Source organism: Hemibagrus wyckioides, linkage group LG19 (genome assembly GCF_019097595.1).
Source record: "Hemibagrus wyckioides isolate EC202008001 linkage group LG19, SWU_Hwy_1.0, whole genome shotgun sequence".
NCBI lineage: Eukaryota > Metazoa > Chordata > Actinopteri > Siluriformes > Bagridae > Hemibagrus > Hemibagrus wyckioides.
In genome coordinates, this window is record NC_080728.1 from 23349577 (window position 1) to 23376869 (window position 27293).

At 44.4% G+C, this 27293-nt stretch overlaps 1 protein-coding gene across 1 annotated transcript in view; it reads left to right on the forward strand.

Moving 5' to 3' along the window:
• The first annotated feature begins 1562 nt into the window (after positions 1-1562).
• The window catches only part of LOC131369929 (scavenger receptor cysteine-rich type 1 protein M130-like), a 31437-nt gene continuing 5706 nt past the window's right edge, over positions 1563-27293 (forward strand). Inside the window, exons 1-8 of the mRNA XM_058416804.1 lie at positions 1563-1683; positions 4468-4545; positions 4749-4811; positions 4911-4939; positions 6692-6899; positions 7121-7435; positions 7550-7624; positions 14247-14249. Of these exons, the coding sequence (XP_058272787.1) occupies positions 1563-1683; positions 4468-4545; positions 4749-4811; positions 4911-4939; positions 6692-6899; positions 7121-7435; positions 7550-7624; positions 14247-14249 (892 nt within the window). The remainder of the gene's footprint in view (positions 1684-4467; positions 4546-4748; positions 4812-4910; positions 4940-6691; positions 6900-7120; positions 7436-7549; positions 7625-14246; positions 14250-27293) is intronic.

Here is a 27293-nt window from a genome sequence, read left to right on the forward strand (position 1 = left end):
TTCATGTGGACTCACCCTTCCTAACATTCCATGAATGAAATTCCTGTCAGAAACACACACTAAGAACTAAGAAGGCAGCACAGATTTTCACTTCCTGAAACTTCAGGAATCAGGCAGACATAAAACTATTCAGGAGTTGTGTTTGTATTTTTCATAACCTATATAATTACTAATATTTGTAACTTTGCAATATTAACAGTTTGATCTTAATAATAATAATAATAATAATAATAATAATAATAATAATAATAATAATACAGCAGCATCCTAACAGCACCCTCAGCAGGTCAGATTAAAAAAAAACATTTCATGAAATAGAAATCTCAGTTTGGAAATACTTTACTGCCATCTAGTGGATGCAAAATTTAAATGTTCTCAATAAAAATTATTATTGAATACTAACTTAAAATGATTAATGTTCATAATACTAAAATCCCGAGTAAATGTGTGTACCTAAAAAAAATTTATAATTATAAGGTAAATGTTTCAAATTCTTTAATATAGTCACAATTTTTTCGAACATTACTTAAAATGATTAATAAATAAATTTATGCTCATGAGAAGAGCTTTGTACACTTGGTGCCTTCTTGTTTGGTATTTTGTTTTAATTTAATTTTTCTTTTCTTTCTTATTATTAGGTGTTTTTGTTTTGATTGTCTAACATATTCACCTTGGTTTATCTATCATAACACAGCTTTTAAATGATTCTCCTGTACATATCTTTTGTTTCTGATTATATTGTTCTTGTTGTTGATTATTATTTATTCGTTTGTTTTGTTCACTTTTGTATTATTGTGGGCAGAGTATTGATGCTTCATAGCTGTACACCTCCATGCTGAGGCTATGGATTTTGATGAGGGGCTGGTCAAAGAAGATCTGTTCGTTCTTTTGTCTGCGCAAGTTCATAATACTGATGTGTACAGAGCTATTAGCGAGCTGCAGAATGTTCACCCCGATGGACTGTTTATAATCGCCGGAGATTTCAATCATGCAAATCTCAGAACAGTGTTCCCTAAATTCCATCAGTATGTGGACTTTGCTACGAGAGGGACGAACACGCTGGATGTTGTTTACACAAATATTCCCAGCGCGTATCGTGTGGAGCCCCGCCCCCACTTCAGCTACTCAGACCACATCTCTGTTATGTATACAGACCACTCGTCAGACCGCTCTAAACCGGTTCTGAAACAGGTTAAAACCTGGCCAGCAGGAGCCATCTCTGCTCTTCAGGACTGTTTTGAGTGCACTGACTGGGACATGTTTAGGGAGGCTGCAACCAACGGCGACTCTACTGACTTGGAGGAATACACGGCATCAGTGACCGCAAGTGCATCGAAGACGTGACCGTCTCCAAGACCATCACCACACGCTCCAACCAGATGGTGTGGATGACTGCAAAAGTGTGTGCTCTCCTGAAGTCAAGAGACTCCGACTTCAGAGCAGGGGACAGGGCGGCCTTAAAAACAGCGAGGGCCAAACTGTCGCGATCGATCAGAGAGGCGAAGCGTTCACACGCCCAGAGAATCCACGGCCATTTCCAGAACAGCAGAGACTCCCGGCGCATGTGGCAGGGCATCCAGGTGATCACCAAATACAGAACAACTCCACCTGCCTGTGACAGTGATGCCTCCCTTCCAGATGCTCTGAACAACTTCTACGTTCAGTTTGAGGCACAGAACAACAGCGAGGAAGACCATCCCTCCTCCTAATGACCAGGTGCTCTGACTCACCACGGCTGATGTGAAGAGAACTCTATGCAGAGTTAACCCACAGAAGTCTGCTGGACAAGACAACATTCCTGGCAGAGTTCTCAGGGAGTGTGCAGAGCAGCTAGCACATGCCTCAAGACAACGACCATTGTCCCTGTGCCTAAGAAGTCTACTGTTTCCTGCCTCAATGATTATCATCCCATCGAACTTGCACCAATCGTGATGAAATGCTTCAACTTTATATACTGGGTTAAGATTTTGTATAAAAGCCCTACAGCTCAGGTATTAACTAATAATGCTTTGTCTGGCCCCTTTATTCTTCAAAGAGAGACAAGGCAAAGTTGCCCTCTTTCTCCTTTTTTATTTGTGATGACCGTACAGCCCCTTGCTCAGTGCATTCGTTCTGATTCTTCTATTCATGGCTTCAACACTTTAAATACAGTCAATAAAATATCTTTATATGCAGATGATATCCTGCTACATATTACTAAACTCCATGTGAGTTTGCCAGTTATTGTGAATACTATTAATGCCTTTGGTAAGTTTCCAGGGTTTAAAGTTAATTTAAATAAAAGTGAGCTAATGCCCATTGGACTAAAAGACTGGTCGTTGATCCAGTCAAATACATTTAAAGTTTTAAAGGAAAAATTTATTTATCTGACCTGTCCAGGGTGTATCCCTGCCTTTCGCCCTATGTGCGATGGGATAGGCTCGAGCAGACCCCCGTGACCCTAATTAGGAACAAACGGGTATAGACAATGAATGAATGAATTTATATCTCGGAATTGTAGTTACCAATAAATACTCTTTGTTCTTAACGGCCAACTTTACACGTGAGTGTGATTGGCTGTCTCTCTCTCTCTCTGTCTGTCTCTCTGTAGGGGGCTGAGTGAGGAGATACACTTCTCTCAGTCTCTCTGGGTGAGTGGAGGTGAACACATCGTGTACAGTGAGGAGGGAGATGGAAATCTGTCTGACTTTTATTCTTCTCTCATCCACACTCACACTCACAGCAGCTGGTAAGTTCACACTGATTATTCACACCAAAACATCACACACTTCTCACTTTAACAGTAGGGACGAGTTTTAATCAGGAAATGTCAGAAATTTTCCTGGACTGATTGTAACTTTATAAACAGTGAAAGTGTTTATAAAGAACTTGGTGTGATTATTGACTCAGGTCTTTGGTTTGAAGCTCATGTAGTTAATATCACTCGGGTAGCCTTCTTTTATCTCAGAAATATCACTAAGATAAGAAATATGATGTCACTTCATGATGCAGAAAAATTAGTTCATGCTTTTGTTACCTCTAGGTTGGATTATTGTAATGCCTTACTGTCTGGATGTTCCAGTAGGAGCAGAAACAAGCTCCAGTTAGTCCAGAATGCAGCAGCTAGAGTCCTAACCAGAACCAGAAGATATGAACACATCACTCCTATTTTAGCCACACTACATTGGCTCCCAGTCAGATTTCACATTGATTATAAAATTCTGTTACTAACCTATAAAGCACTAAATAGTCTCGCGCCACAGTACCTGAGTTATATTTTAGTCGTTAATGATCCGCCACGCCTACTCCGATCAAAGGGTGCTGGTTACTTGGTAGTACCTCAAGTAGCAAAGGCTACAGCAGGGGGCAGAGCTTTTTCTTTCAAAGCCCCACAGTTATGGAACAGCCTTCCAATTAGTGTTGGGGATTCAGACACAGTCTCAATGTTTAAGTCTAGGCTGAAGACACATTTGTTTAGTCGAGCTTTTAATGTATAGTTTTCTTAGGTAAAGGAGCAGATCTGGAAGGTTCATGGGCATAGAGTGTTTGGTGTACTGGGATGTTTGGATGATGTTGCCTTACCACCCTCACAAGTCGCTCAGGTTTGCTGACTGTGAAGTGGTTGGACGCTTTATGTCCCGGGAAGCCTTCATGTCTGTCACCTTCTGGCTCTCCCTTTTAGTTATGATGTCATAGCTAGTCTTGCCGGAGTCCCTGCCTGCACTTTACACATAATTCTACATTGTCTTTAAACATCACATGATCAGAATCATACTTAATGTCTTTCTCTTTCTCTCTCTGTCTTTCTCTGTCGAGTTATACACCCCACTCCTGAGCTCCCAGTGTTTGCCAGTTTCCAGTGTGACCACTGCCCTACCCCTGGTCAGAGTTTCATCGCTTGGTGGTGCCCACTGATGCTGTGGATGGATCTGTGTGGAGCAGGAGACAGCCATGGACAGAGACACTTGGGGACACCATCACAGATCCATCATTTCATCTGTCAGTTTGTGACAGCAAGGAATTCCTCATGGGCCATTGATTGCTGTTGTAGAAAGGACATTAATCAGTTACAGTTACATTATTTACTGTCCAGTGTCACCCAAATGAGGATGGGTTCCCTTCTGAGCCTGGTTCCTCTCAAGGTTTCTTCCTCATATCGTCCCAGGGAGTTTTTCCTTGACACCATCACTACAGGCTTCTCATTAGGGATAAAATAAATTAAGTTTAATGATTAAATTTAATAATTTATTTTTATTTATAGTTATTTAGTTATTTTTTATTTTCATTTTTTCCCTCTCCTTTCTCCATTTATCTTCTTTTGTAAAGATGCTTTGAGACAATGTTCATTGTAATAGGTGCTATACAAAATAAATTGAATTGAAGTAGCCGCAGTTGTTAACTGATGACATAAACCGACTTCACATTAAACCATGAGGTCAGAATGTGATGGAGCTGTTTGTACAGAGTCTCTGCTTTTATTTCATTTAGGTGATCCAGGAAGAGTCGACCCACCAGAGGACTACGATGATGCCGTCACTGCTGGACCGATCCCTGATCACGTGGATGGTGTGGTTCTGTTTTGGGATTTGTTTAGAAAGCAGTATAAATTAAACACACACACTGTGAATAAGTTTGTTTATTGGTTTGTGTGTAGTGACGTTTTTTACATGTGTACGATGTCATTTTGCATTGTGTCATCAAATACACAGTGTAGAAACTGCCACTTCACTAAACTTTAAATATCTTTAAATATCTGTGTTTTGGTGTAGAGGATGAAGCTGAGAATTATGATGACGCCATTACAGCTGATCAGAAGTCAGTTATACTGACAGGTATGATAATAATGGGACAGTATTGCATCCACAAGCATCCAAATGATCATTAATGACATTAATGTGGATTTAATAGCTTTTATCTCTACGTTCTGACAGAGGACGTGTCCGAGAACTATGATGATGCAGTTACCACTGAAACAAACCCAAACATCATCACAGGTCAGTTTTTTAATGTATAAATGTTTACCTTAATTACATCTTTGTACACACTGTTGAATTCCTGCATTCTGATTGGTCAATAAGTGTTAATTAATTTTCTGGTACAGCTCTGACAGTACTGCAGATGTAAATAACAGGTTTATATTAATGATCCAATACATAATGGTTCCTATAGTAATATCACATTCACAGGATCTTAAATTGTGGATTAATTCATTTTTAAAAATCTGTTTTTGACATGGTGAAGTTTTCTGTAAGAAAGTTATTTTCATTGTCTTCAGATAAAAAAACAAAGCTCTTGTAGTTCATTCATCTGCAGGGGGAGCACAGACACACACAAACAACAGGGTTGGGTCAAAAACAGTGGAAGCAAATTTATTACTTTTAGGACTTTTAAAGGAGAGAAGTGCACAGGGTAATTAGGGAGATGAAGAAGAGTTAATGGAGGCAGTGGAAGGGCCAGAAAAAGAGACAGAGAGAGAGAAGAAAAAGAAAAAAAAGGATAGCGAAGAAGACTTCGTAACTTGTGAAGTAGAATTGGAGGTGGTGTTCAGGAGGTTAGCTGGCAGAGGGTTGGCAGTCCTGGCGTTGTGGTGAGGAGCATGGACAATGAGTGTTTCTCAGTGATTCAGCCAGGGGAGGTAATCTGGGTGTGTGCAGTGTTGTCCTTGCTTACAGGCTACCTGAACACGGGCTATTAGTTCTGGCTGCATGAGCCACCTCTGTGCGCTCTCTGTCTCATCTGGCTGGCTACCCTTCACTCAGAGGGTGAGTGAAGCCAGCAGAGCCTCTGATTGGCCCGCTGGTGCTGCTCCAAATCCACCCTTTTCCCATGCTAAACAGCACTGTCCACGGTTCTAAGGTAGTGCTGATTGATGCTGGTCCTGGTGCTGAAGTAGCCATAACTGGTGCTGTCCGTGGTGCTGAAGTAGCCATAACTGGTGCTGTCTGTGGTGCTGAAGTAGCATTTTCTCTTCAGAACTCTCAAGGGAGTTGTGTGAGGAGCTCCAGCCTTAGGAGGAGGGATGGTCTTCCTTGCTGTTACGTTGTTCTGTGCCTCAAACCGAGCGTAGAAGTCATTCAGCACGTCTGGAAGGGAGGGGTCACTGTCACAGGCAGGTGATGTTGTCCTGTAGTTGGTGATCGCCTGAATGCCCTGCCACATGCGCCAGGAGTCACCGCTGTCCTGGAAGTGGCCGTGGATTCTCTGGGCATGTGTGCACTTCGCCTCTCTGATGGCTCGGGACAGTTTGGCCCTTGCTGTTTTTAAGGCCGCCTTGTCCCCTGCTCTGAAGGTGGAGTCTCTCGACTTCAGGAGAGCATGCACTTTTGCAGTCATCCACAGCTTCTGGTTGGAGCATGTGGTGATGGTCTTGGAGACAGTCATGTCATTGATGCACATGCCGATGTAGCCGGTCACTTATGCCGTGTACTCCTCCAAGTCGAAAACATAATTTATTGTGAGTAAAAATCAACGTAACTAACATATGACTGTGTGTCTGTCTGTGTGTGTGTGTGTGTGTGTGTGTGTGTGAGAACGAGAGAGAGAGAGAGAGAGAGAGAGAGAGAGAGTCTTTTCATAAACATTAGTTTAAATAAAATCTCTCTCTCTCTCAGACAGTGTGAGGTTGGTGAATGGTGGAAATCGCTGTGCTGGGAGAGTGGAGGTTCTTCAGGATGGTCAGTGGGGAACAGTGTGTGGTATTAACTGGGATGAGGTCGATGCTGCAGTGGTGTGTAGAGAGCTGCGCTGTGGGGAGGCTGTAAACGCACCACAATATGGTCACTTTGGACCAGGATCAGGACCAATCTGGATGGTTGGTGTGAACTGTAGAGGATCAGAGTCGACACTGAAGGACTGTGGGTCATGGGGGAGAGGGGAGAGTTACTGTAATCATGGTCATGATGCTGGAGTCACCTGCTCAGGTAAACTTCTGTATTTAGAACAAACATTGGAATTAGTTATGTTATTTGTTAATTATTATGACTGAATTAATGGATTTAAATTATACAAATAAATAAACTTTATTAAAGTTTTGATTTTATTTAAACATTTTGGAACAATATTTTATAACATTTAAATGATTTCTTGATATTCTATCTTGTTGAAAATTTACACAATATTTACACAATTAAATAAAACACAGGTCAGAATGTGAGACTCACTGCTGGTCCTCACCAGTGCTCTGGGAGAGTGGAGGTGTTTCATGGAGGTTCCTGGTCCACAGTGTGTGATGCTGACTTTGACCAGCAGGATGCAGAGGTTGTGTGTCGAGAGCTGGACTGTGGGATTCCTGTGGAGGTTCTGGGATCAGCTGCTTTTGGACGAGGGGAGGGTCAGGTGTGGACAGAGGAGCTTCAGTGTAGAGGAACTGAATCTGACATTACCTTCTGTCCAACATCATCTTCACTCAAACACTCACACTGTTCCCATGACAACGATGTGGGATTAATATGTTCTGGTTAAGTATCATGATGTAACTTCTGTTTAAATAGAGACCACATAGCTGTCCATCAAACTTTAAGGTGCCTGTGTTAATGTTCCTCTTTCACTGAGCTCTCGGCTGTTTGTTCAGGTCACACAGAGGCGCGGCTGGTGAACGGACCGGACTCCTGTTCTGGTCGAGTGGAGCTCCAGTACCTCTTGCCTTGTACTTCATCCTACGATTCATTCAGAACTCTCTCTCCCTCTCTCCCTCTCTCTCTCTCTCTGTATCTCTGCCCCCCCCCCTCTGTCTCTCTCTCTCTCTCTCTCTCTCTCTCTCTCCCACTCACTGTACCTTTCATAAGAATTCTTTACTTCCTGAAGGAGGACCCTCTCTAATGAGGAAAGACATAAAATGTAAAAGGTGTTCCCTCAGTAGTTCTTTGGGTACGTAGGGATTTTTACTTCCTGTAAGGGTTCTCCTTGGTTAAACACTCTCTTGTAGGGTTCTACACAGAACCTCTAAGGTGAATTCTCACAGCAACAAGCCAATAAATCTAATAATTCTACATCTATTCTCAGATCACAAGACCCTTCAGCGGATAGTGAGGACCCCACACACCCCTCACACACACTCTTACACACCACACACACCCCTCACACACACTCTTACACACCACACACACCCCTCACACACACTCTTACACACCCCACACACCCCTCACACACACTCTTACACACCCCACACACCTCTCACACACACTCTTACACACCACACACACCCCTCACACACACTCTTACACACCCCACACACCCCTCACACACACTCTTACACACCACACACACCCCTCACACACACTCTTACACACCCTACACACCCCTCACACACACTCTTACACCCCCCCCACCCCTCACACACACTCTTACACCCCCCCACACCCCTCACACACACTCGAACACCCCCCCCCACACACCCCTCACACACACTCTTACACACCCCACACACCCCTCACACACAATCTTACACACCCCTCACACACACTCGAACACCCCCCCCACACACCCCTCACACACACTCTTACACACCCCACACACCCCTCACACACAATCTTACACACCCCTCACACACACTCGAACACCCCACCCACACCCCTCACACACACTCTTACACACCCTACACACCCCTCACACACACTCGAACACCCCCCCACACACCTCTCACACACACTCTTACACACCCCACACACCCCTCACACACACTCGAACACCCCCCCACACACCTCTCACACACACTCTTACACACCCCCCACACCCCTCGCACACAATCTTACACACCCCTCACACACACTCAAACACCCCCCCCACACACCCCTCACACACACTCTTACACACCCCACACACCCCTCACACACAATCTTACACACCCCACACACCCCTCACACACACTCTTACACACCACACACACCCCTCACACACACTCTTACACACCCCACACACCCCTCACACACACTCGAACACCCCACCCACACCCCTCACACATACTCTTACACACACCCCACACCCCTCACACACACTGTTACACACCCCACACACCCCTCACACACACTCTTACACACCCCACACACCCCTCACACACACTCTTACACACCCCACACACCCCTCACACACACTCTTACAGACCCCACACACCCCTCACACACACTCTTCACCCTCTTGTCATCTGGAAAGAGGTACCGAAGCATTCGGACCCACACAACCAGACTGTGTAACTGTCTGTGTCCTTTGCTTGAGGAAAGAAATTCCTCAAGCCATCACACAAAGAGTGTCACAGAGTGTTAATGTCTACACTGCTGTCTAAATGTTATTTCTCTTTATATATATTATGATTTATTTTTTATCAATCTAAAAGACTTTCATATCTTTCAGCTTTTACACCTTCAAAACTCTGAATGTTCTCTAAAGGCCAGTTATCTAAAACTAATCTCTTTGTTTACTTTTCTTTTTTATTTATTTGTTTCTTTATTTTATTTATTTATTTATTTATTTATTTTTTACCTTTTATTTATTTAACCTTTTTGTAACAGTTTTAAAATGTATAATCTATATTTACTGTATAAATTTTATTTATTAGTGTTTACTTTACCCTCAGTGTGTTTGTGTGTTTAATGATGAAGAGGTCAGTAGCGTAGAGTAATCGTCCAAACACCGTTAGTCACTGTGTAATGAATGACATTTCAGCACACACACACACACACACACACACACACACACACACGCACACACACACACACACACACACACACACACACACACGTTTCCTCCATCTGCTCTGATGTATCATTCAGTAAACTATAAACAGTGTGTGGACTCGGCAGTACGACGCTCACAGTGAAACAGAGACACTGAGTGAAGGAACAATACAGTATTGTGTATATAGGATACACAGCAGTATCCTAACAGCGCCCTCAGCAGGTCAGTTGAGAGAAAACATTTCACAGAAACAGAAATCTCAGATTGGAAATGCTTTACTGCCATCTTGTGGCAGAAATTTTAATGTTCTTAATAAAAAATTATAATTTAATGGTTATTTAAAATGATTAATGTTTATTATCCTGAAACTCAGAGTCAGTGTCAGTGTACCTAAAATACATTTCTAATTGGAAATTAAATGGTAAAAATTCTTGAATATAGTCAATATTCAGCTCCTGCTGCTGCCCCAGATGGCTGCCTGTCAGAGTTGTTCTGAACTGTTCTGTCTTTTACTTTTTATTTCTTTTCCTTCTTTTCTTTTTCTACAGTGTTTTCTGTAAACAGTGCAGCACGGTGCAGCAGTGCAGATTTTTTAGCCTATTATTCTTTGTTATCATTGCTTTTGATGCACTTTTATCATGACAGATTCCTGTCCTACCGAGGATGGGTCAGGGCTCCACTGTTTACACCAGGGTTCAGCTGATGAGCCTTCCTGACCCCCTATTATTTGCCCATAGAGTTTTCCTGTATCATTATCATCCTAAGAAACCCCTGAAACAAATCATCATCACAGCTCAGTTTTTTATATTTTATAAATGTTTACTTTAAACGTTAATACAATAAAATTCAAGTCTCATGGCTTAATTACCTCTTTGTACACACTGTTGAATTTTGCATTCTCATTGGTCAATTTTCTATAACAGCAGCTTTGACAGTACTGCAGATGTAAATAACAGGTTTATATGAATGATCCAGGACATTATGGTTATTATAATAACAACACATTCACAAGATCCTGAATTGTGGAATAATTTATTTTTTAAAAATCTGTGTTTTTGACATTGTGAAGTTTTCTGTTAGAAAGTTATTTTCATTGTTTTCAGATTAAAAAAATATTTCTTGTAGTGCATTTGTCTGCAGGGGAACACAGACACACAAACAAAAAACAGGGTGAACAAATGTATTACTTTTAGGAATTTTCACAGGGGAATTAGGATGATGAGGAAGAGGTAAGGGAGGCAGTGGAAGGGCCAGAGAGAGAGAGAGAGAGAGAGAGAGAGAGAGAGAGAGAGAGAGAGAGAGACTGAAAGAAGAAAAAGGAAAAAAAAAAAAGAACGGACGACAAATGTTTTTCAGTGGTTCATCCAGGTGAGGTCCTCTGGGTGTGTGCAGGTGAGGTCCTCTGGGTGTGTGCAGGTGAGGTCCTCTGGGTGTGTGCAGGTGAGGTCCTCTGGGTGTGTGCAGTGTTGTCCTGTCCAATAATCATGATGTCTAATCAGCATCTTGATATCCCACACCTGTGAGGTGGATGAATTATCTCAGCAAAGGAGAAGTGCTCACTAACACAGATTTAGACAGATTTGTGAACAATATTTGAGAGAAATAGGTCTTTTGTGTACATAGAAAAAGTCTTAGATCTTTGAGTTCAGCTCATGAAAAATGGGGGAAAAACAAGTGTTGCATTTATAATTTTGTTCAGTGTAGATAATCAATAAATATTACTAAATATTAAATCTTAATTAATAATACTATTAAAGAACAAAATTAAAAATAAGTAAATAAATAATTAATAGAAATAAGAAATAAATATAACATGAATGATGCGTGCAATTATTTGAAAACAGTAGAATGTGATATGCAAATATGTTACATGTAGTAACAGTAAAGAATGTGTAAACAGAGTGGAATGTGATGTACCATATGTACAGGTGTGTTACATGTAGTAACAGTAAAGAATGTGTAAACAGAGTGGAATGTGATGTACCATATGTACAGGTGTGTTACATGTAGTAACAGTAAAGAATGTGTAAACAGAGTGGAATGTGATGTACCATATGTACAGGTGTGTTACATGTAGTAACAATAAAGTGCAGAATGACAGACTGGAAGGTTGTGAGTTTGAGTCCCAGGATCATCAAGCTGCCACTGCTGGGCCCTTGAGCAAGGCCCTTAACCCTTAAATGTTCATTTGTATAAAATGAAATAGAAATGTAAGTCCTTTTGTATTAGGGTGTCTGCTAAATACCATGAATGTTAATGTAAGGTGTGTTACATGTGGTAAAGTGCAGTGTTCAGAATGTCAGTGTAGAAACTGAGTCTTTATAGACTCCTAATGGATCTGTGTGGCAGTCATCAGACTGTGGAAGTACTTTCCTGATGGCACAGGCTGAACAGACCGTTAACGGGGTGGATGGAGTCTTTAATGATTTCAACAGATCTGGTATTACATGGTTTATGCCAGATATATGGAACTGTCTTAAATATATAAACAGCTTTCTTTCAATATTCTCAGGGTTTTATAAAATATGGATTTCCTCCATGGCTCCTCATAATATATATAGAAGGAATAGGAAGATGTTTTACATTGTGAAAGCTACAAGCTGTGAACATGTGGCATGTGCTTTTAGATCACACCTGAATGATAGTAATGTAATTAGTAATAGTAATGTAAGTCTTGGTTAATTTTCTTCAACCGCACGGCTCTGATAATATTTACAACTGCAACTTTAATTTTGATTAGTTTATATTAATGTTCTTGTTCAAATACATTATCTTTCCTACAGTAACATCTTTCACAGGGACTTGTATAGTGGAAGCTACTCATTATCTAAACCTAAAATAAAGTGATTTAAAACATGTGTCTATATAACAGAGAATAGTGTATAATCATGGAGGATGATGTTTTCTGATAGGAGATGTTTATTTAACATTTATGGAAAGAGTCTCTAGTGTGAGTTTTTTGTAACAGACATTATTTTATCAGCTGCAGTTAAAGTAATCCTGAAAGTCGGGGTGTTTCAGCTCCATCAGCAGCCCTACTTCCTGTCTCCTTGTATATAAAGGGTAATGACAAGAACTTTTTATCCAAATAAACAAAATGCAAGCAAATGCAACTTTTTCCTTTTCACAGTGAGTAAATATTGTGCCTTATGCCCAGCTTTATTCAGCTTTTTCATTGTTTTTGTATTTGTTTTTAAATAAAAGTGCTTTTATAATGTAATGTGATGATGTGATTTGAGTGAGTTGTTCTTGTAGTGATGAATCTGTGGTCAGTGTCATTATAGAACTTCTCAGGCAGTAAAAATAAATAAATATTTATATACTGGTAAGAAGGTTGTGAGTTCAAATCCCAGCACCACCTTCAGCTCCACCCTAAACCCTGGACAACTCCCCTGTATAATATAATGATATGTAATTAATGAACAAATGCAAATACACACACACACACACACACTCACACACACACACACACACACACACAGCTGTTCTCTTTTCCTCTCTGATGAACAGATTCTTAGACATACACACAGATATAAAGTGTTTATCTGGACACCCAGTTACTGCCATGGTTTATGTGGACTCACCCTTCCTAACATTCCATGAATGAAATTCCTGTCATAAATGCACACACACACACACACACAGACACACACACACACACACACTCACACACACACAGACACAAGCAAGAACTAAGATGGCAGCTGATTTGCACTCTCTAAAACAATTTTTCCCTTTATCTTTATATTATACTGTTTAGCACAAATGTGTGACCATATCAGACGTCAGGAAATTACCAACATCAGAACAGGCAGGAATAAAGGAATAAAAACTATTCAGGTGTTGTGTTTGTATTTTTAATAACCTCTTATAACCTTAATAATAATAATAATAATAATAATAATAATAATAATAATAATAATAATAATAATAATAATGATAATAATAATAATAATTAATAATTCAGCAGCATCCTAACAGCGCCCTCAGCAGGTCAGTTGAGAGAAAACATTTCATGAAACACAAATCTCAGTTTGTAAATGCTTTACTGCCATCTAGTGGATGCATAAAAATTGAATAGTAATTTTAAATTATTAATGTTTATAATCCTAAATCCCAGAGTAAATGTGTACATAAAATAAATATCAAACTTGAAGGTAAATGTTAAAAAACTCTTGAAATGTATTTATTTGTTTGTTTTGACCACTGTTATATTATTCTGGTTGAGTATTAATGCTTGAGAGCTGTACAGGTCTATGTTGGTGCCACAGATTTTGATGGGGGGCTGGTGGAAGAGGATTTGTTCTTTGTTCTGCACTAGTTCATGATACTGATGTGATGTTCGACACTGTGGCTTTGAAGCTTGTACTGAAAAAAATGAAACAGCTCACACTGAAACCCTGTACCTGAGCTTGTTTAATTTTCCCATAACCATGAGATCTGTGAGGTCAGAATCTTCATTTCCACACACAACAACTTGACTACTTCATATTCTGGTTCAATAACAGTGTTTATCCCTTGCTCATGTTTCGAGTGTCATTCCCTTCACTAGTGAATAGAGACAGTGCTTTGGAATGATGGGTATAGAACCAGTAGAGGGGGTAAACACCGACCCAAGGGCTCAGCGTCCCTCGTCCTGTTTCTTTGTCAAGTTCAAATCAAATGAATGCAATCATGAGATTTATTAGGATCAGTGGATTAAAATATAAGATATAGGGATTAGGTGAGAAATATAGAATTAATTCTCTTCACACTCCATCACACCCTTACAAAAATAACCTACAGGAATCCTGCAGGAGTTTCATTTTTTTCTGCAGGATATCTGCTGGTATCCTGTAGGAATGATGAAATCCTCACATTGACAATATATGCAGGAAATTCCTACAGGTTTTAGAACGGATCCTTCAGTACAACAGAAACATCCAGCACACAAGCACAAGTGAAAAATCCTGCAGGATTGCTGTGAACCTCAGGCAGAAAAAAATCCAAAAAGGAAAGTAGTTTTCTTTTTTTCCTTTTTTTCAGAAAAGAAATGCTTTAGAAAAGTAAAGAAATGTGAAGACTGTGATTTGATTAGTCTGTGTTTTACAGAATGACTTCACACATAAAAAGATGCTTGTTTTCTCCACCTACTGGTGTAACAGTTTAATTTACATTAAGCACAGGTATATGAATCTTTTTATAGAAAATATTTGATTCACTGAGATTCACGCGCTTCTGTCGTGATTTCAAAGATTGATAAATAAGTGGGAAAAGTGGTGAATAAATTCTATTCAAGTAGCACTGAATTTGGGGCAGGAGAATGTGGTTTTTGAATGCATTTTGTAGTGTGATCTGTGGCGATTGGTTTTCTCTGCTCAGCCACAGTGATGCATTGGTTGATTGTTTTTCCTTGGGGGGTTTCACCTGTTTGGAAAGGGGGGAGTGTGCTTCTCAGAAAATACAGAGACTCTGATTGTAAAGCAGCAGCTCCGTGTTTTGGGTTTTATCCACTATTCACATCTCCCCTCATCAGGTATTAAATGCATGCAAATGTAATAAGAATACATTCTTAATGCCTGGAAGTTTTGAGGAATGCAAATGTTATCCTTTAAAGGGTGAATATGTTGTTTTCGGATGTATAAAAGTTTGAAATGAGCTCAGCCTGTGCACCATGCGTGCTAATCACCCACTCTATGCTAACGATGGAGACAACGTGTTCAGGGATTATGAGGTAATGTATTTAAGGCGAAATACAAATATAACATTTTTGTGAAAAATGTAACAACAATGGTTTATCAATTACAAATGTGTGTTCTGAAAGTTGTTGATTAAACTGAGTTTCATAGACATTCCTGTTAAGATTTATACACAAAACGCCTGTAACAGTCCATTAAGTTGAGCATATGTAGGGCAGTACACTGTGTTGTCCACAGGATGGCGCTATGACACTGTTGGAACAGATTTAAGTGCCTTTAGCATTGTTTGAGCCTCTTGATGTACCGTAGTGTTGATACGTGTGTAGTGCACCATATTTTCTTCAGTCCATGTTATCAATGCTATAGTTAAGTCATGTTCATGGCAGTGAAAATCAAAATGTAAATATTTTTGTTGTTATCGCACTAAAGTTCAGTTTAATGACATGTTTTGTGTTCTAAACTGTTAAAGACCTAAATACAGGGGAATGTGAAGAGCTAAAATGTTTTGCTTTTCCTTTTGAATGTGGATAATGCAAAGCTACACTATATTGCCAAAAGTATTCGCTCACCCATCCAAATAATCAGAATCAGGTGTTCCAATCACTTCCATGGCCACAGGTGTATAAAATCAAGCACCTAGGCATGCAGACTGTTTTTACAAACATTTGTGAAAGAATGGGTCGCTCTCAGGAGCTCAGTGAATTCCAGCGTGGAACTGTGATAGGATGCCACCTGTGCAACAAATCCAGTCGTGAAATTTCCTCGCTCCTAAATATTCCACAGTCAACTGTCAGCTGTATTATAAGAACGTGGAAGTGTTTGGGAACGACAGCAACTCAGCCACGAAGTGGTAGGCCACGTAAACTGACGGAGCGGGGTCAGCGGATGCTGAGGCGCATAGTGCGAAGAGGTCGCCAACTTTCTGCAGAGTCAATCGCTACAGACCTCCAAACTTCATGTGGCCTTCAGATTAGCTCAAGAACAGTGCGCAGAGAGCTTCATGGAATGGGTTTCCATGGCCGAGCAGCTGCATCCAAGCCATACATCACCAAGTGCAATGCAAAGCGTCGGATGCAGTGGTGTAAAGCACGCCGCCACTGGACTCTAGAGCAGTGGAGACGCGTTCTCTGGAGGGACGAATCGCGCTTCTCCATCTGGCAATCTGATGGAGTTTATCTCCATCTGGCAATCTGATGGAGTTTATCTCCATCTGGCAATCTGATGGATGTTATAGCTGCAAAGGGTGGACCGATGTCATATTGAACCCTATGGATTAGGAATGGGATGTCACTTAAGTTCATATGCAAGTCAAGGCAGGTGAGCGAATACTTTTGGCAATATAGTGTATGCTTAGACGCGTTCGTTCAGCCCACATGGGAATTGAAAAATCCAAACAGCGTGCTAGAGACATTATCTTTTGGCCTGGCATGTCCAGACAGATTGCTAGTATAGTTGAACAGTGTTCCATTTGTCTTGAAGCTACAGCTCAAAACTGTCAGTGGAAAAGGTGTTCATGCTAGACGCGAACAACGGCAGCTGTACCAAAAAAGTATTACAACAGGTCAGCAAGACCACTTACACCATTACAGATTGGAGACCATGTCTGAATTCAAGATTCAGAGTGTTGGAAACCTGCGGTGGTCATAAATCCCGCTGACACTTTCAGATCCTACCACATATGCACTGCAGAAGGCCAAGTTTTCCGAATGAATCATTGCCTCCTTCTGCAAGATAAAGCACAGCCCGTCAATGCTGAGTCCAGAATGTCTTCGAGCACTCCACACACAGTGCCACTGGATCACACCAAACAGACAGACATGAATGATACTGCTACTCCACACTATGTCACCAGATCAGGACGAGAAGTGAAACCCCGAGTCGTCCTTGATCTATAATTGTAAAGGGTGTAGGCGGATCGCTGCCCTAAGAAAAAAAATGAAAAATTGTCATGCCAATCATTGCAAATATTGATCTAGTTATGGTTGGTTTAGTTTTGTATACTGATTTTTGCATTAGTATGTTATAACTAATTAAGTGCTGAGTTACAAGGATATGTACGATATCAAATTTGGGGATGTAATATTCATCTGTTTGAATATAGATATATGAGTGCTATTATGTACGCAGTTGTTGCATATAGACTCTAGGGGGCAATGGATAAAAAGTAGGTCATGTTAATAGGGGAGTTGGAGGAACAAAAAAAGGATAATAAAGTTGGATGGTATAAAAATCACACAGGTGTCGAGGCCGTCATTCATTAAAATAATACAATTGTGTGATAGAAAGTGTTTTTCTTTCTGTGAATACAGACATATCCACCATGTCAACTGCTACACCCACCACCCCCACCACCACCACCACCACCCCCAAATCAGGTATGTGTATTTGTTAGAATACAGTATTTGTTATTCTTGGACATTTTCTAAATATTTATAATGACAGTGTCGTATTAAAATCCTCTTTCGTTTTTAAGTAAAAACCAAACCACGATAACTACAACTCCAGCAGCCCATTTTTTAAAATTTCATATATAAAATTAATCAGAAAAAAGTTTATTAATTCCCTGAAATTATGCAAGATCACATGGAGGTCTTCTTGCATGAAAAGGAGGCTTAAAGAGAGCCCTTTCAAATTAATGTAGAATTGAAGGCTGAGAAAATCAATCAAGAAATAAAGAGCCACATTAGTAACATCTGCAGATCAGCATCCTATCATTTCTACAACATTTTTATACTGCTTGAGTCCTAATTCTGTTACACTCTAGAAAATGTAGCCTCACAAAAACTAGCACCTCAGTATAATGATCACACATGCACCATAAAACATATCACTCAAATGTTAGAACATAATTTAATTTACCTGGTAATATTCCAGATTGCGTGACTATAGAGGTTCACTATTGAGTCAGCATATATCTCAACAGAACACAAGAACCTTAGAAAGACCCTTAGCAAAATTAACTAGGAACAAAACCACCGCAGAAGTACAGTTGTTATGGGTTTGTGGGTTTGTTGAGAATATAACCACATCAGTAGAGTGGTGATAATCTTTTACTCCAATCCAGTGGACCAAACTTTGTTCAGCTCTTCATTAAAATAGATCACAATGTTTACTATAAATTTTAATAAAGCCATGTGACAGACACCAGATTAATAAAATTAAAGACTGTGTAAAAGACTCTGGATGTTGGATAACTTAGTCTTGCTTAATTCTGACAAGATACATGAAGGTCTACAGATAGATAGATATAAGGTTTCTGACTATTTAGTAACTCTGATTCTTTATTGCATCCTCTGTGGTGTTACCTGAAACGATGCTACATGATGACACTTACCTATGAAAAGGTGTCCACTGTGGAGCAGTAGCCATCAGTGGAATTAATCATCACAGATGCCTCTCTCATGGTGTGGTGTCACAGAGCTACACAACAATCAGGTGGAGTTAAGAGCCATCCATCTGTCCACTAAAGCCTTAGGAGTTAAGACACAATCACATCCTGGCTGTTTATTACTGATATAAGTGATAACAGGAATTGACTAAAATCTCACTATTTGGTAATCAGTACCAACTTTCTGTGGTATAAATAAAAGAATAAAACATTTTGGGTCATCCAGTTATAGGAAAATTGTCCACTGTATTTCTTTATCTGTTCATTAGATGGAAGATAATGATGATGTCATCACTATGGAACAGGATGTAGGAGAGACAAAGTGAGTGTCTTCTTGGTTATGTGGTTAATGTATGTAAATGCACAAGCAGTACAGTGAAAGCATGATTATATTATTTCTGATAATATAAATATCAGCTATATAAAACAACTTTAATCCTCTTTCTGTCATCTTCCAAGTGTGTCACTTCAACACCTGAAACTGTGTCCAACTACAATATACCCAGAATGCACTGTGGCCTACAAACATGACCAACCATGGACTACAACACAGAACACCGTCACATTCCTTGTTCTCCGTCTTAGCAAAAAGATTAGAGAGAGTTAATTCACACCTATTGGTTCTTAACCAGCTGTGCTCTTCTTTCATTACACTATCAGTCCTATAAATATTATCACTCAGCTTAAATATCACTCACATCTCACCTCAATAATCTCAGTGATTATTCATTATAGTCTAAATGACTTTAATCTTAGCTGAAACCTTTTGAAACAAAACTGACGTATAAGCAGCAGTATGTAGGAATGAACTCAGAGGAAACACTGAATGCTCGAATGAGTGGTAATGAAAAGTACAGTGTGTGTGTGTGTGTGTGTGTGTGTGTGTGTGTGTGTGTGTGTGTGTGTGTGTGTGTGTGGGAGAGAGTGTGTGTGTGTGTGTGTGTGTGTGTGTGTGTGTGTGTGTGTGTGTGTGTGTGTGTGTGGGAGAGAGTGTGTGTGTGTGTGTGTGTGTGTGTGTGAGAGAGAGAGAGAGAGAGAGAGAGATCCCACACACACACACTTACACACACCCCACACACACACTTACACACCCCTCACACTCTCTCTTACACACCCCTCACACACACACTTACACACCCCTCACACACACACTTACACCCCCCCCACACCCCTCACACACACTCTTACACACCCCTCACACACACTCTTACACCCCCCCCACACCCCTCACACTCACTCTTACACCCCCCCACACCCGCTCATCTCACACTCTTACACACCCCTCACACACACACTTACACACACCCCACACCCCTCACACACACTCTTACACCCCCCCAAACCCCTCACACACACTCTTACACCCCCCCACAACACACTTACACACACCCCACACCCTCACACACACTCTTACACACACCCCACACCCCTCACACACACTCTTACACACACCCCACACCCTCACACACACTGTACACACCCCCACACCCCTCACACACACTCTTACACACACCCCACACCCCTCACACACACTCTTACACACCCTACACACCCCTCACACACACACTTACACACCCCCCACACCCCTCACACACACTCTTACACACCCCACACCCCTCACACACTCTTACACACCCCACACCCCTCACACACACACTTACACACCTCTCACACACACTCTACACACACCCCACACCTCTCACACACACTCTTACACACCCTCACACACACTCTTACACACCCCACACCCTCACACACACTCTTACACACACCCCACACCCCTCACACACACTCTTACACACCCCACACACCCCTCACACACACTCTTACACCCCCCCCACACCCCTCACACACTCTTACACACCCCACACACCCCTCACACACACTCTTACACACCCCACACCCTCTACACACACTCTTACACACCCCCACACCCCTTACACACACTCTTACACACCCCACACCCCTCACACACACACTTACACACCTCTCACACACACTCTTACACACCCCCCACACCCCTCACACACACACTTACACACCTCTCACACACACTCTTACACACACCCCACACCTCTCACACACACTCTTACACACACCCCACACCCCTCACACACACTCTTACACACACCCCACACCCCTCACACACACTCTTACACACCCCACACAGCCCTCACACACACTCTTACACACCCCTCACACACACTCTTACACACCCCACACAGCCCTCACACACACTCTTACACACCCCACACACCCCTCACACACACTCTACACACCCCCCACACCCCTCACACACACTCTTACACACCCCCCACACCCCTCACACACACTCTACACACCCCTCACACACACTCTTACACACCCCACACACCCCACACACCCCTCACACACACACTTACACACCCCACTCACCCCTCACCCACACTCTTACACACCCGCCACACCCCTCACACACACTCTTACACCCGCCCACACCCCTCACACACACTCTTACACACCCCCCACACCCCTCACACACACTCTTACACACCCCACACACTCCTCACACACACTCTTACACACACCCCACACCCCTCACACACACTCGTACACACCCCCCACACCCCTCACACACACTCTTACACACACCCCACACCCCTCACACACACTCTTACACACCCTACACACCCTCACACACACACTTACACACCCCCACACCCCTCACACACACTCTTACACACCCCACACCCCTCACACACACTCTTACACACCCCACACCCCTCACACACACACTTACACACCTCTCACACACACTCTTACACACACCCCACACCTCTCACACACACTCTTACACACCCCTCACACACACTCTTACACACCCCACACCCCTCACACACTCCCTTCCACCCACCCCCCCCCCCTCCCACACACCCCTTCACACCCCCCACACCCCTCCCACCCACTCTTACACCCCACACACTCCCCACACACACTCTTTCTCACCCCACACCCCTCACACACACTCTTACACACCCCACACCCTCTACACACACTCTTACACACCCCCCACACCCCTTACACACACTCTTACACACCCCACACCCCTCACACACACACTTACACACCTCTCACACACACTCTTACACACCCCCCACACCCCTCACACACACACTTACACACCTCTCACACACACTCTTACACACACCCCACACCTCTCACACACACTCTTACACACACCCCACACCCCTCACACACACTCTTACACACACCCCACACCCCTCACACACACTCTTACACACCCCACACAGCCCTCACACACACTCTTACACACCCCTCACACACACTCTTACACACCCCACACAGCCCTCACACACACTCTTACACACCCCACACACCCTCACACACACTCTTACACACCCCCCACACCCCTCACACACACTCTTACACACCCCCCACACCCCTCACACACACTCTTACACACCCCTCACACACACTCTTACACACCCCACACACCCCACACACCCCTCACACACACACCTACACACCCCACTCACCCCTCACACACACTCTTACACACCCCCCACACCCCTCACACACACTCTTACACCCCCCCCCACACCCCTCTCACACACTCTTACACCCCCCACACACCCCTCACACACACTCTTACACACCCCACACACCCCTCACACACACTCTTACACACACCCCACACCCCTCACACACACTCGTACACACACCCCACACCCCTCACACACACTCTTACACACACCCCACACCCCTCACACACACTCTTACACACCCTACACACCCCTCACACACACACTTACACACCCCCCACACCCCTCACACACACTCTTACACACCCCACACCCCTCACACACACTCTTACACACCCCACACCCCTCACACACACACTTACACACCTCTCAGACACACTCTTACACACACCCCACACCTCTCACACACACTCTTACACACCCCTCACACACACTCTTACACACCCCACACCCCTCACACACACTCTTACACACACCCCACACCCCTCACACACACTCTTACACACCCCACACACCCCTCACACACACTCTTACACCCCCGCCACACCCCTCACACACTCTTACACACCCCACACCCCTCACACACACTCTTACACACCCCACACCCTCTACACACACTCTTACACACCCCCCACACCCCTTACACACACTCTTACACACCCCACACCCCTCACACACACACTTACACACCTCTCACACACACTCTTACACACCCCCCACACCCCTCACACACACACTTACACACCTCTCACACACACTCTTACACACACCCCACACCTCTCACACACACTCTTACACACACCCCACACCCCTCACACACACTCTTACACACACCCCACACCCCTCACACACACTCTTACACACCCCACACAGCCCTCACACACACCCCACACACCCCTCACACACACTCTTACACACCCCACACAGCCCTCACACACACTCTTACACACCCCACACACCCCTCACACACACTCTTACACACCCCCCACACCCCTCACACACACTCTTACACACCCCCCACACCCCTCACACACACTCTTACACACCCCTCACACACACTCTTACACACCCCACACACCCCACACACCCCTCACACACACACTTACACACCCCACTCACCCCTCACACACACTCCTACACCCCCCCCACACCCCCCACACACACTCTTACACCCCCCCACACCCCTCACACACACTCTTACACACCCCCCCACACCCCTCACACACACTCTTACACACCCCACACACCCCTCACACACACTCTTACACACACCCCACACCCCTCACACCACACTCGTACACACCCCCCACACCCCTCACACACACTCTTACACACACCCCACACCCCTCACACACACTCTTACACACCCTACACACCCCTCACACACACACTTACACACCCCCCACACCCCTCACACACACTCTTACACACCCCACACCCCTCACACACACTCTTACACACCCCACACCCCTCACACACACACTTACACACCTCTCAGACACACTCTTACACACACCCCACACCTCTCACACACACTCTTACACACCCCTCACACACACTCTTACACACCCCACACCCCTCACACACACTCTTACACACACCCCACACCCCTCACACACACTCTTACACACCCCACACACCCCTCACACACACTCTTACACCCCCCCCACACCCCTCACACACTCTTACACACCCCACACCCCTCACACACACTCTTACACACCCCACACCCTCTACACACACTCTTACACACCCCCCACACCCCTTACACACACTCTTACACACCCCACACCCCTCACACACACACCTACACACCTCTCACACACACTCTTACACACCCCCCACACCCCTCACACACACACTTACACACCTCTCACACACACTCTTACACACACCCCACACCTCTCACACACACTCTTACACACACCCCACACCCCTCACACACACTCTTACACACACCCCACACCCCTCACACACACTCTTACACACCCCACACAGCCCTCACACACACTCTTACACACCCCTCACACACACTCTTACACACCCCACACACCCCTCACACACACTCTTACACACCCCACACACCCCTCACACACACTCTTACACACCCCCCACACCCCCCACACACACACTCTTACTCAGCGCACACACCCCACACACACACTCTTACACACCCCACACACACTCTTACACACCCCACACACCCCACACACCCCTCACACACACACTTACACACCCCACTCACCCCTCACACACACTCTTACACACCCCCCCACACCCTCACACACACTCTTACACCCCCCCACACCCTTCACACACACTCTTACACACCCCCCACACCCCTCACACACACTCTTACACACCCCACACACCCCTCACACACACTCTTACACACCCCACACACCCCTCACACACACACTTACACACACCCCACACCCCTCACACACACTCTTAAACCCCGCCCAACCCCCCACACACACTCTTACACCCCCCCACACACACTTACACACACCCCACCCCCCTCACACACACTCTCACACACACCCCCCACCCCCCACACACACTCTTACACACCCCCCCCACCCCCCACACACACTCGTACACGCCCCCCACACCCCTCACACACACTCTTACACACACCCCACACCCCTCACACACACTCTTACACACCCTACACACCCCTCACACACACACTTACACACCCCCCACACCCCCCACACACACTCTTACACACCCCACACCCCTCACACACACTCTTACACACCCCACACCCCTCACACACACACTTACACACCTCTCACACACACTCTTACACACACCCCACACCTCTCACACACACTCTTACACACCCCTCACACACACTCTTACACACCCCACACCCCTCACACACACTCTTACACACACCCCACACCCCTCACACACACTCTTACACACCCCACACACCCCTCACACACACTCTTACACCCCCGCCACACCCCTCACACACTCTTACACACCCCACACCCCTCACACACACTCTTACACACCCCACACCCTCTACACACACTCTTACACACCCCTCACACCCCTCACACACACTCTTACACCCCCCCACACCCCTCACACACTCTTACACACCCCTCACACACACTCTTACACACCCCCCACACCCCTCACACACACACTTACACACCTCTCACACACACTCTTACACACACCCCACACCTCTCACACACACTCTTACACACACCCCACACCCCTCACACACACTCTTACACACACCCCACACCCCTCACACACACTCTTACACACCCCACACAGCCCTCACACACACTCTTACACACCCCTCACACACACTCTTACACACCCCACACAGCCCTCACACACACTCTTACACACCCCACACACCCCTCACACACACTCTTACACACCCCCCACACCCCTCACACACACTCTTACACACCCCCCACACCCCTCACACACACTCATACACACACCCCACACACACTCTTACACACCGCACATAACCCAGACACCGCTCACACACACACTTACACACCCCACTCACCCCTCACACACACTCTTACACACCCCCCACACCCCTCACACACACTCTTACACCCCCCCACACCCCTCACACACTCTTACACACCCCCCACACCCCCCACACACACTCTTACACACCCCACACACCCCCCACACACACTCTTACACACCCCACACACCCCTCACACACACTCTTACACACCCCACACACACCCCTCACACACACACTTACACACACCCCACACCCCTCACACACACTCTTACACACACCCCACACCCCCCACACACACTCTTACACCCCCCCCACACCCCCCACACACACTCTTACCCCCCCCACACCCCCCACACACACTCTTTCACGCCCCCACAGCCACTCACACACACCCCACCCCCCTCACACCCACTCTTACTCACACCCCACACCCCTCACACACACTCGTGCACACCCCCCACACCCCTCACACACACTCTTACACACACCCCACACCCCTCACACACACTCATACACACCCTACACACCCCTCACACACACACTTACACACCCCCCACACCCCTCACACACACTCGTACACACACCCCACACCCCTCACACACACTCTTACACACCCCCCACACCCCTCACACACACTCTTACACACCCCCCACACCCCTCACACACACTCTTACACACCCCTCACACACACTCTTACACACCCCACACACCCCTCACACACACTCTTACACACCCCACAAACCCCTCACACACACTCTTACACCCCCCCACACCCCTCACACACACTCTTACACACCCCTCACACACACTCTTACACACCCCACACACCCCTCACACACACTCTTACACACCCCACACACACCCCACACACCCCTCACACACACCCTTACACACCCCTCACACACACTCTTACACACCCCACACACCCCTCACACACATTCTTACACACCCCTCACACACACTCTTACACACACTACCACTTATTGCACTACCTCAAACCCTGTTATTATTTCATTACTCTGCTATATTTATGTTTATGCCTATTTCTATTTGCACTTCCTCAACCGCTGCTACTCTGTACATCATTTCATTTTTATTCTATTTAATTTTTTACATTTCACTACACATGTTCTTTATCTTTCGGTGCTGTGTCCTGTGTTTTTGTGTTGTCTTTTTGTACCTACTGTTTCTGCACTGTCTTGTCTATGCTCTGTTTGCACCTAGTTGCACTCTGCACTTTATGTGTCTAGGACAAAACTTCTGTCCTCGCTCTGTGTTGTTTTTTCCTATTTGATCTTTATGTTGTATGTTTCTGTAGCACCAGGTCCTGGAGAAATGTTTCATTTCACTATGTACTGCGTCAGATATATGTGGCTGAAATGACAATAAAGCTTCTTCAATCTTGAATCTTGAATTTGTGTAATGGTTTATTCAGGCCTGCTGTCATATTCCAAAAATTCTTTGCAGAAATTCCGTTCCATACTTCCTGTCACGTTTGAAATGAGTTTTTCACCAAGTTC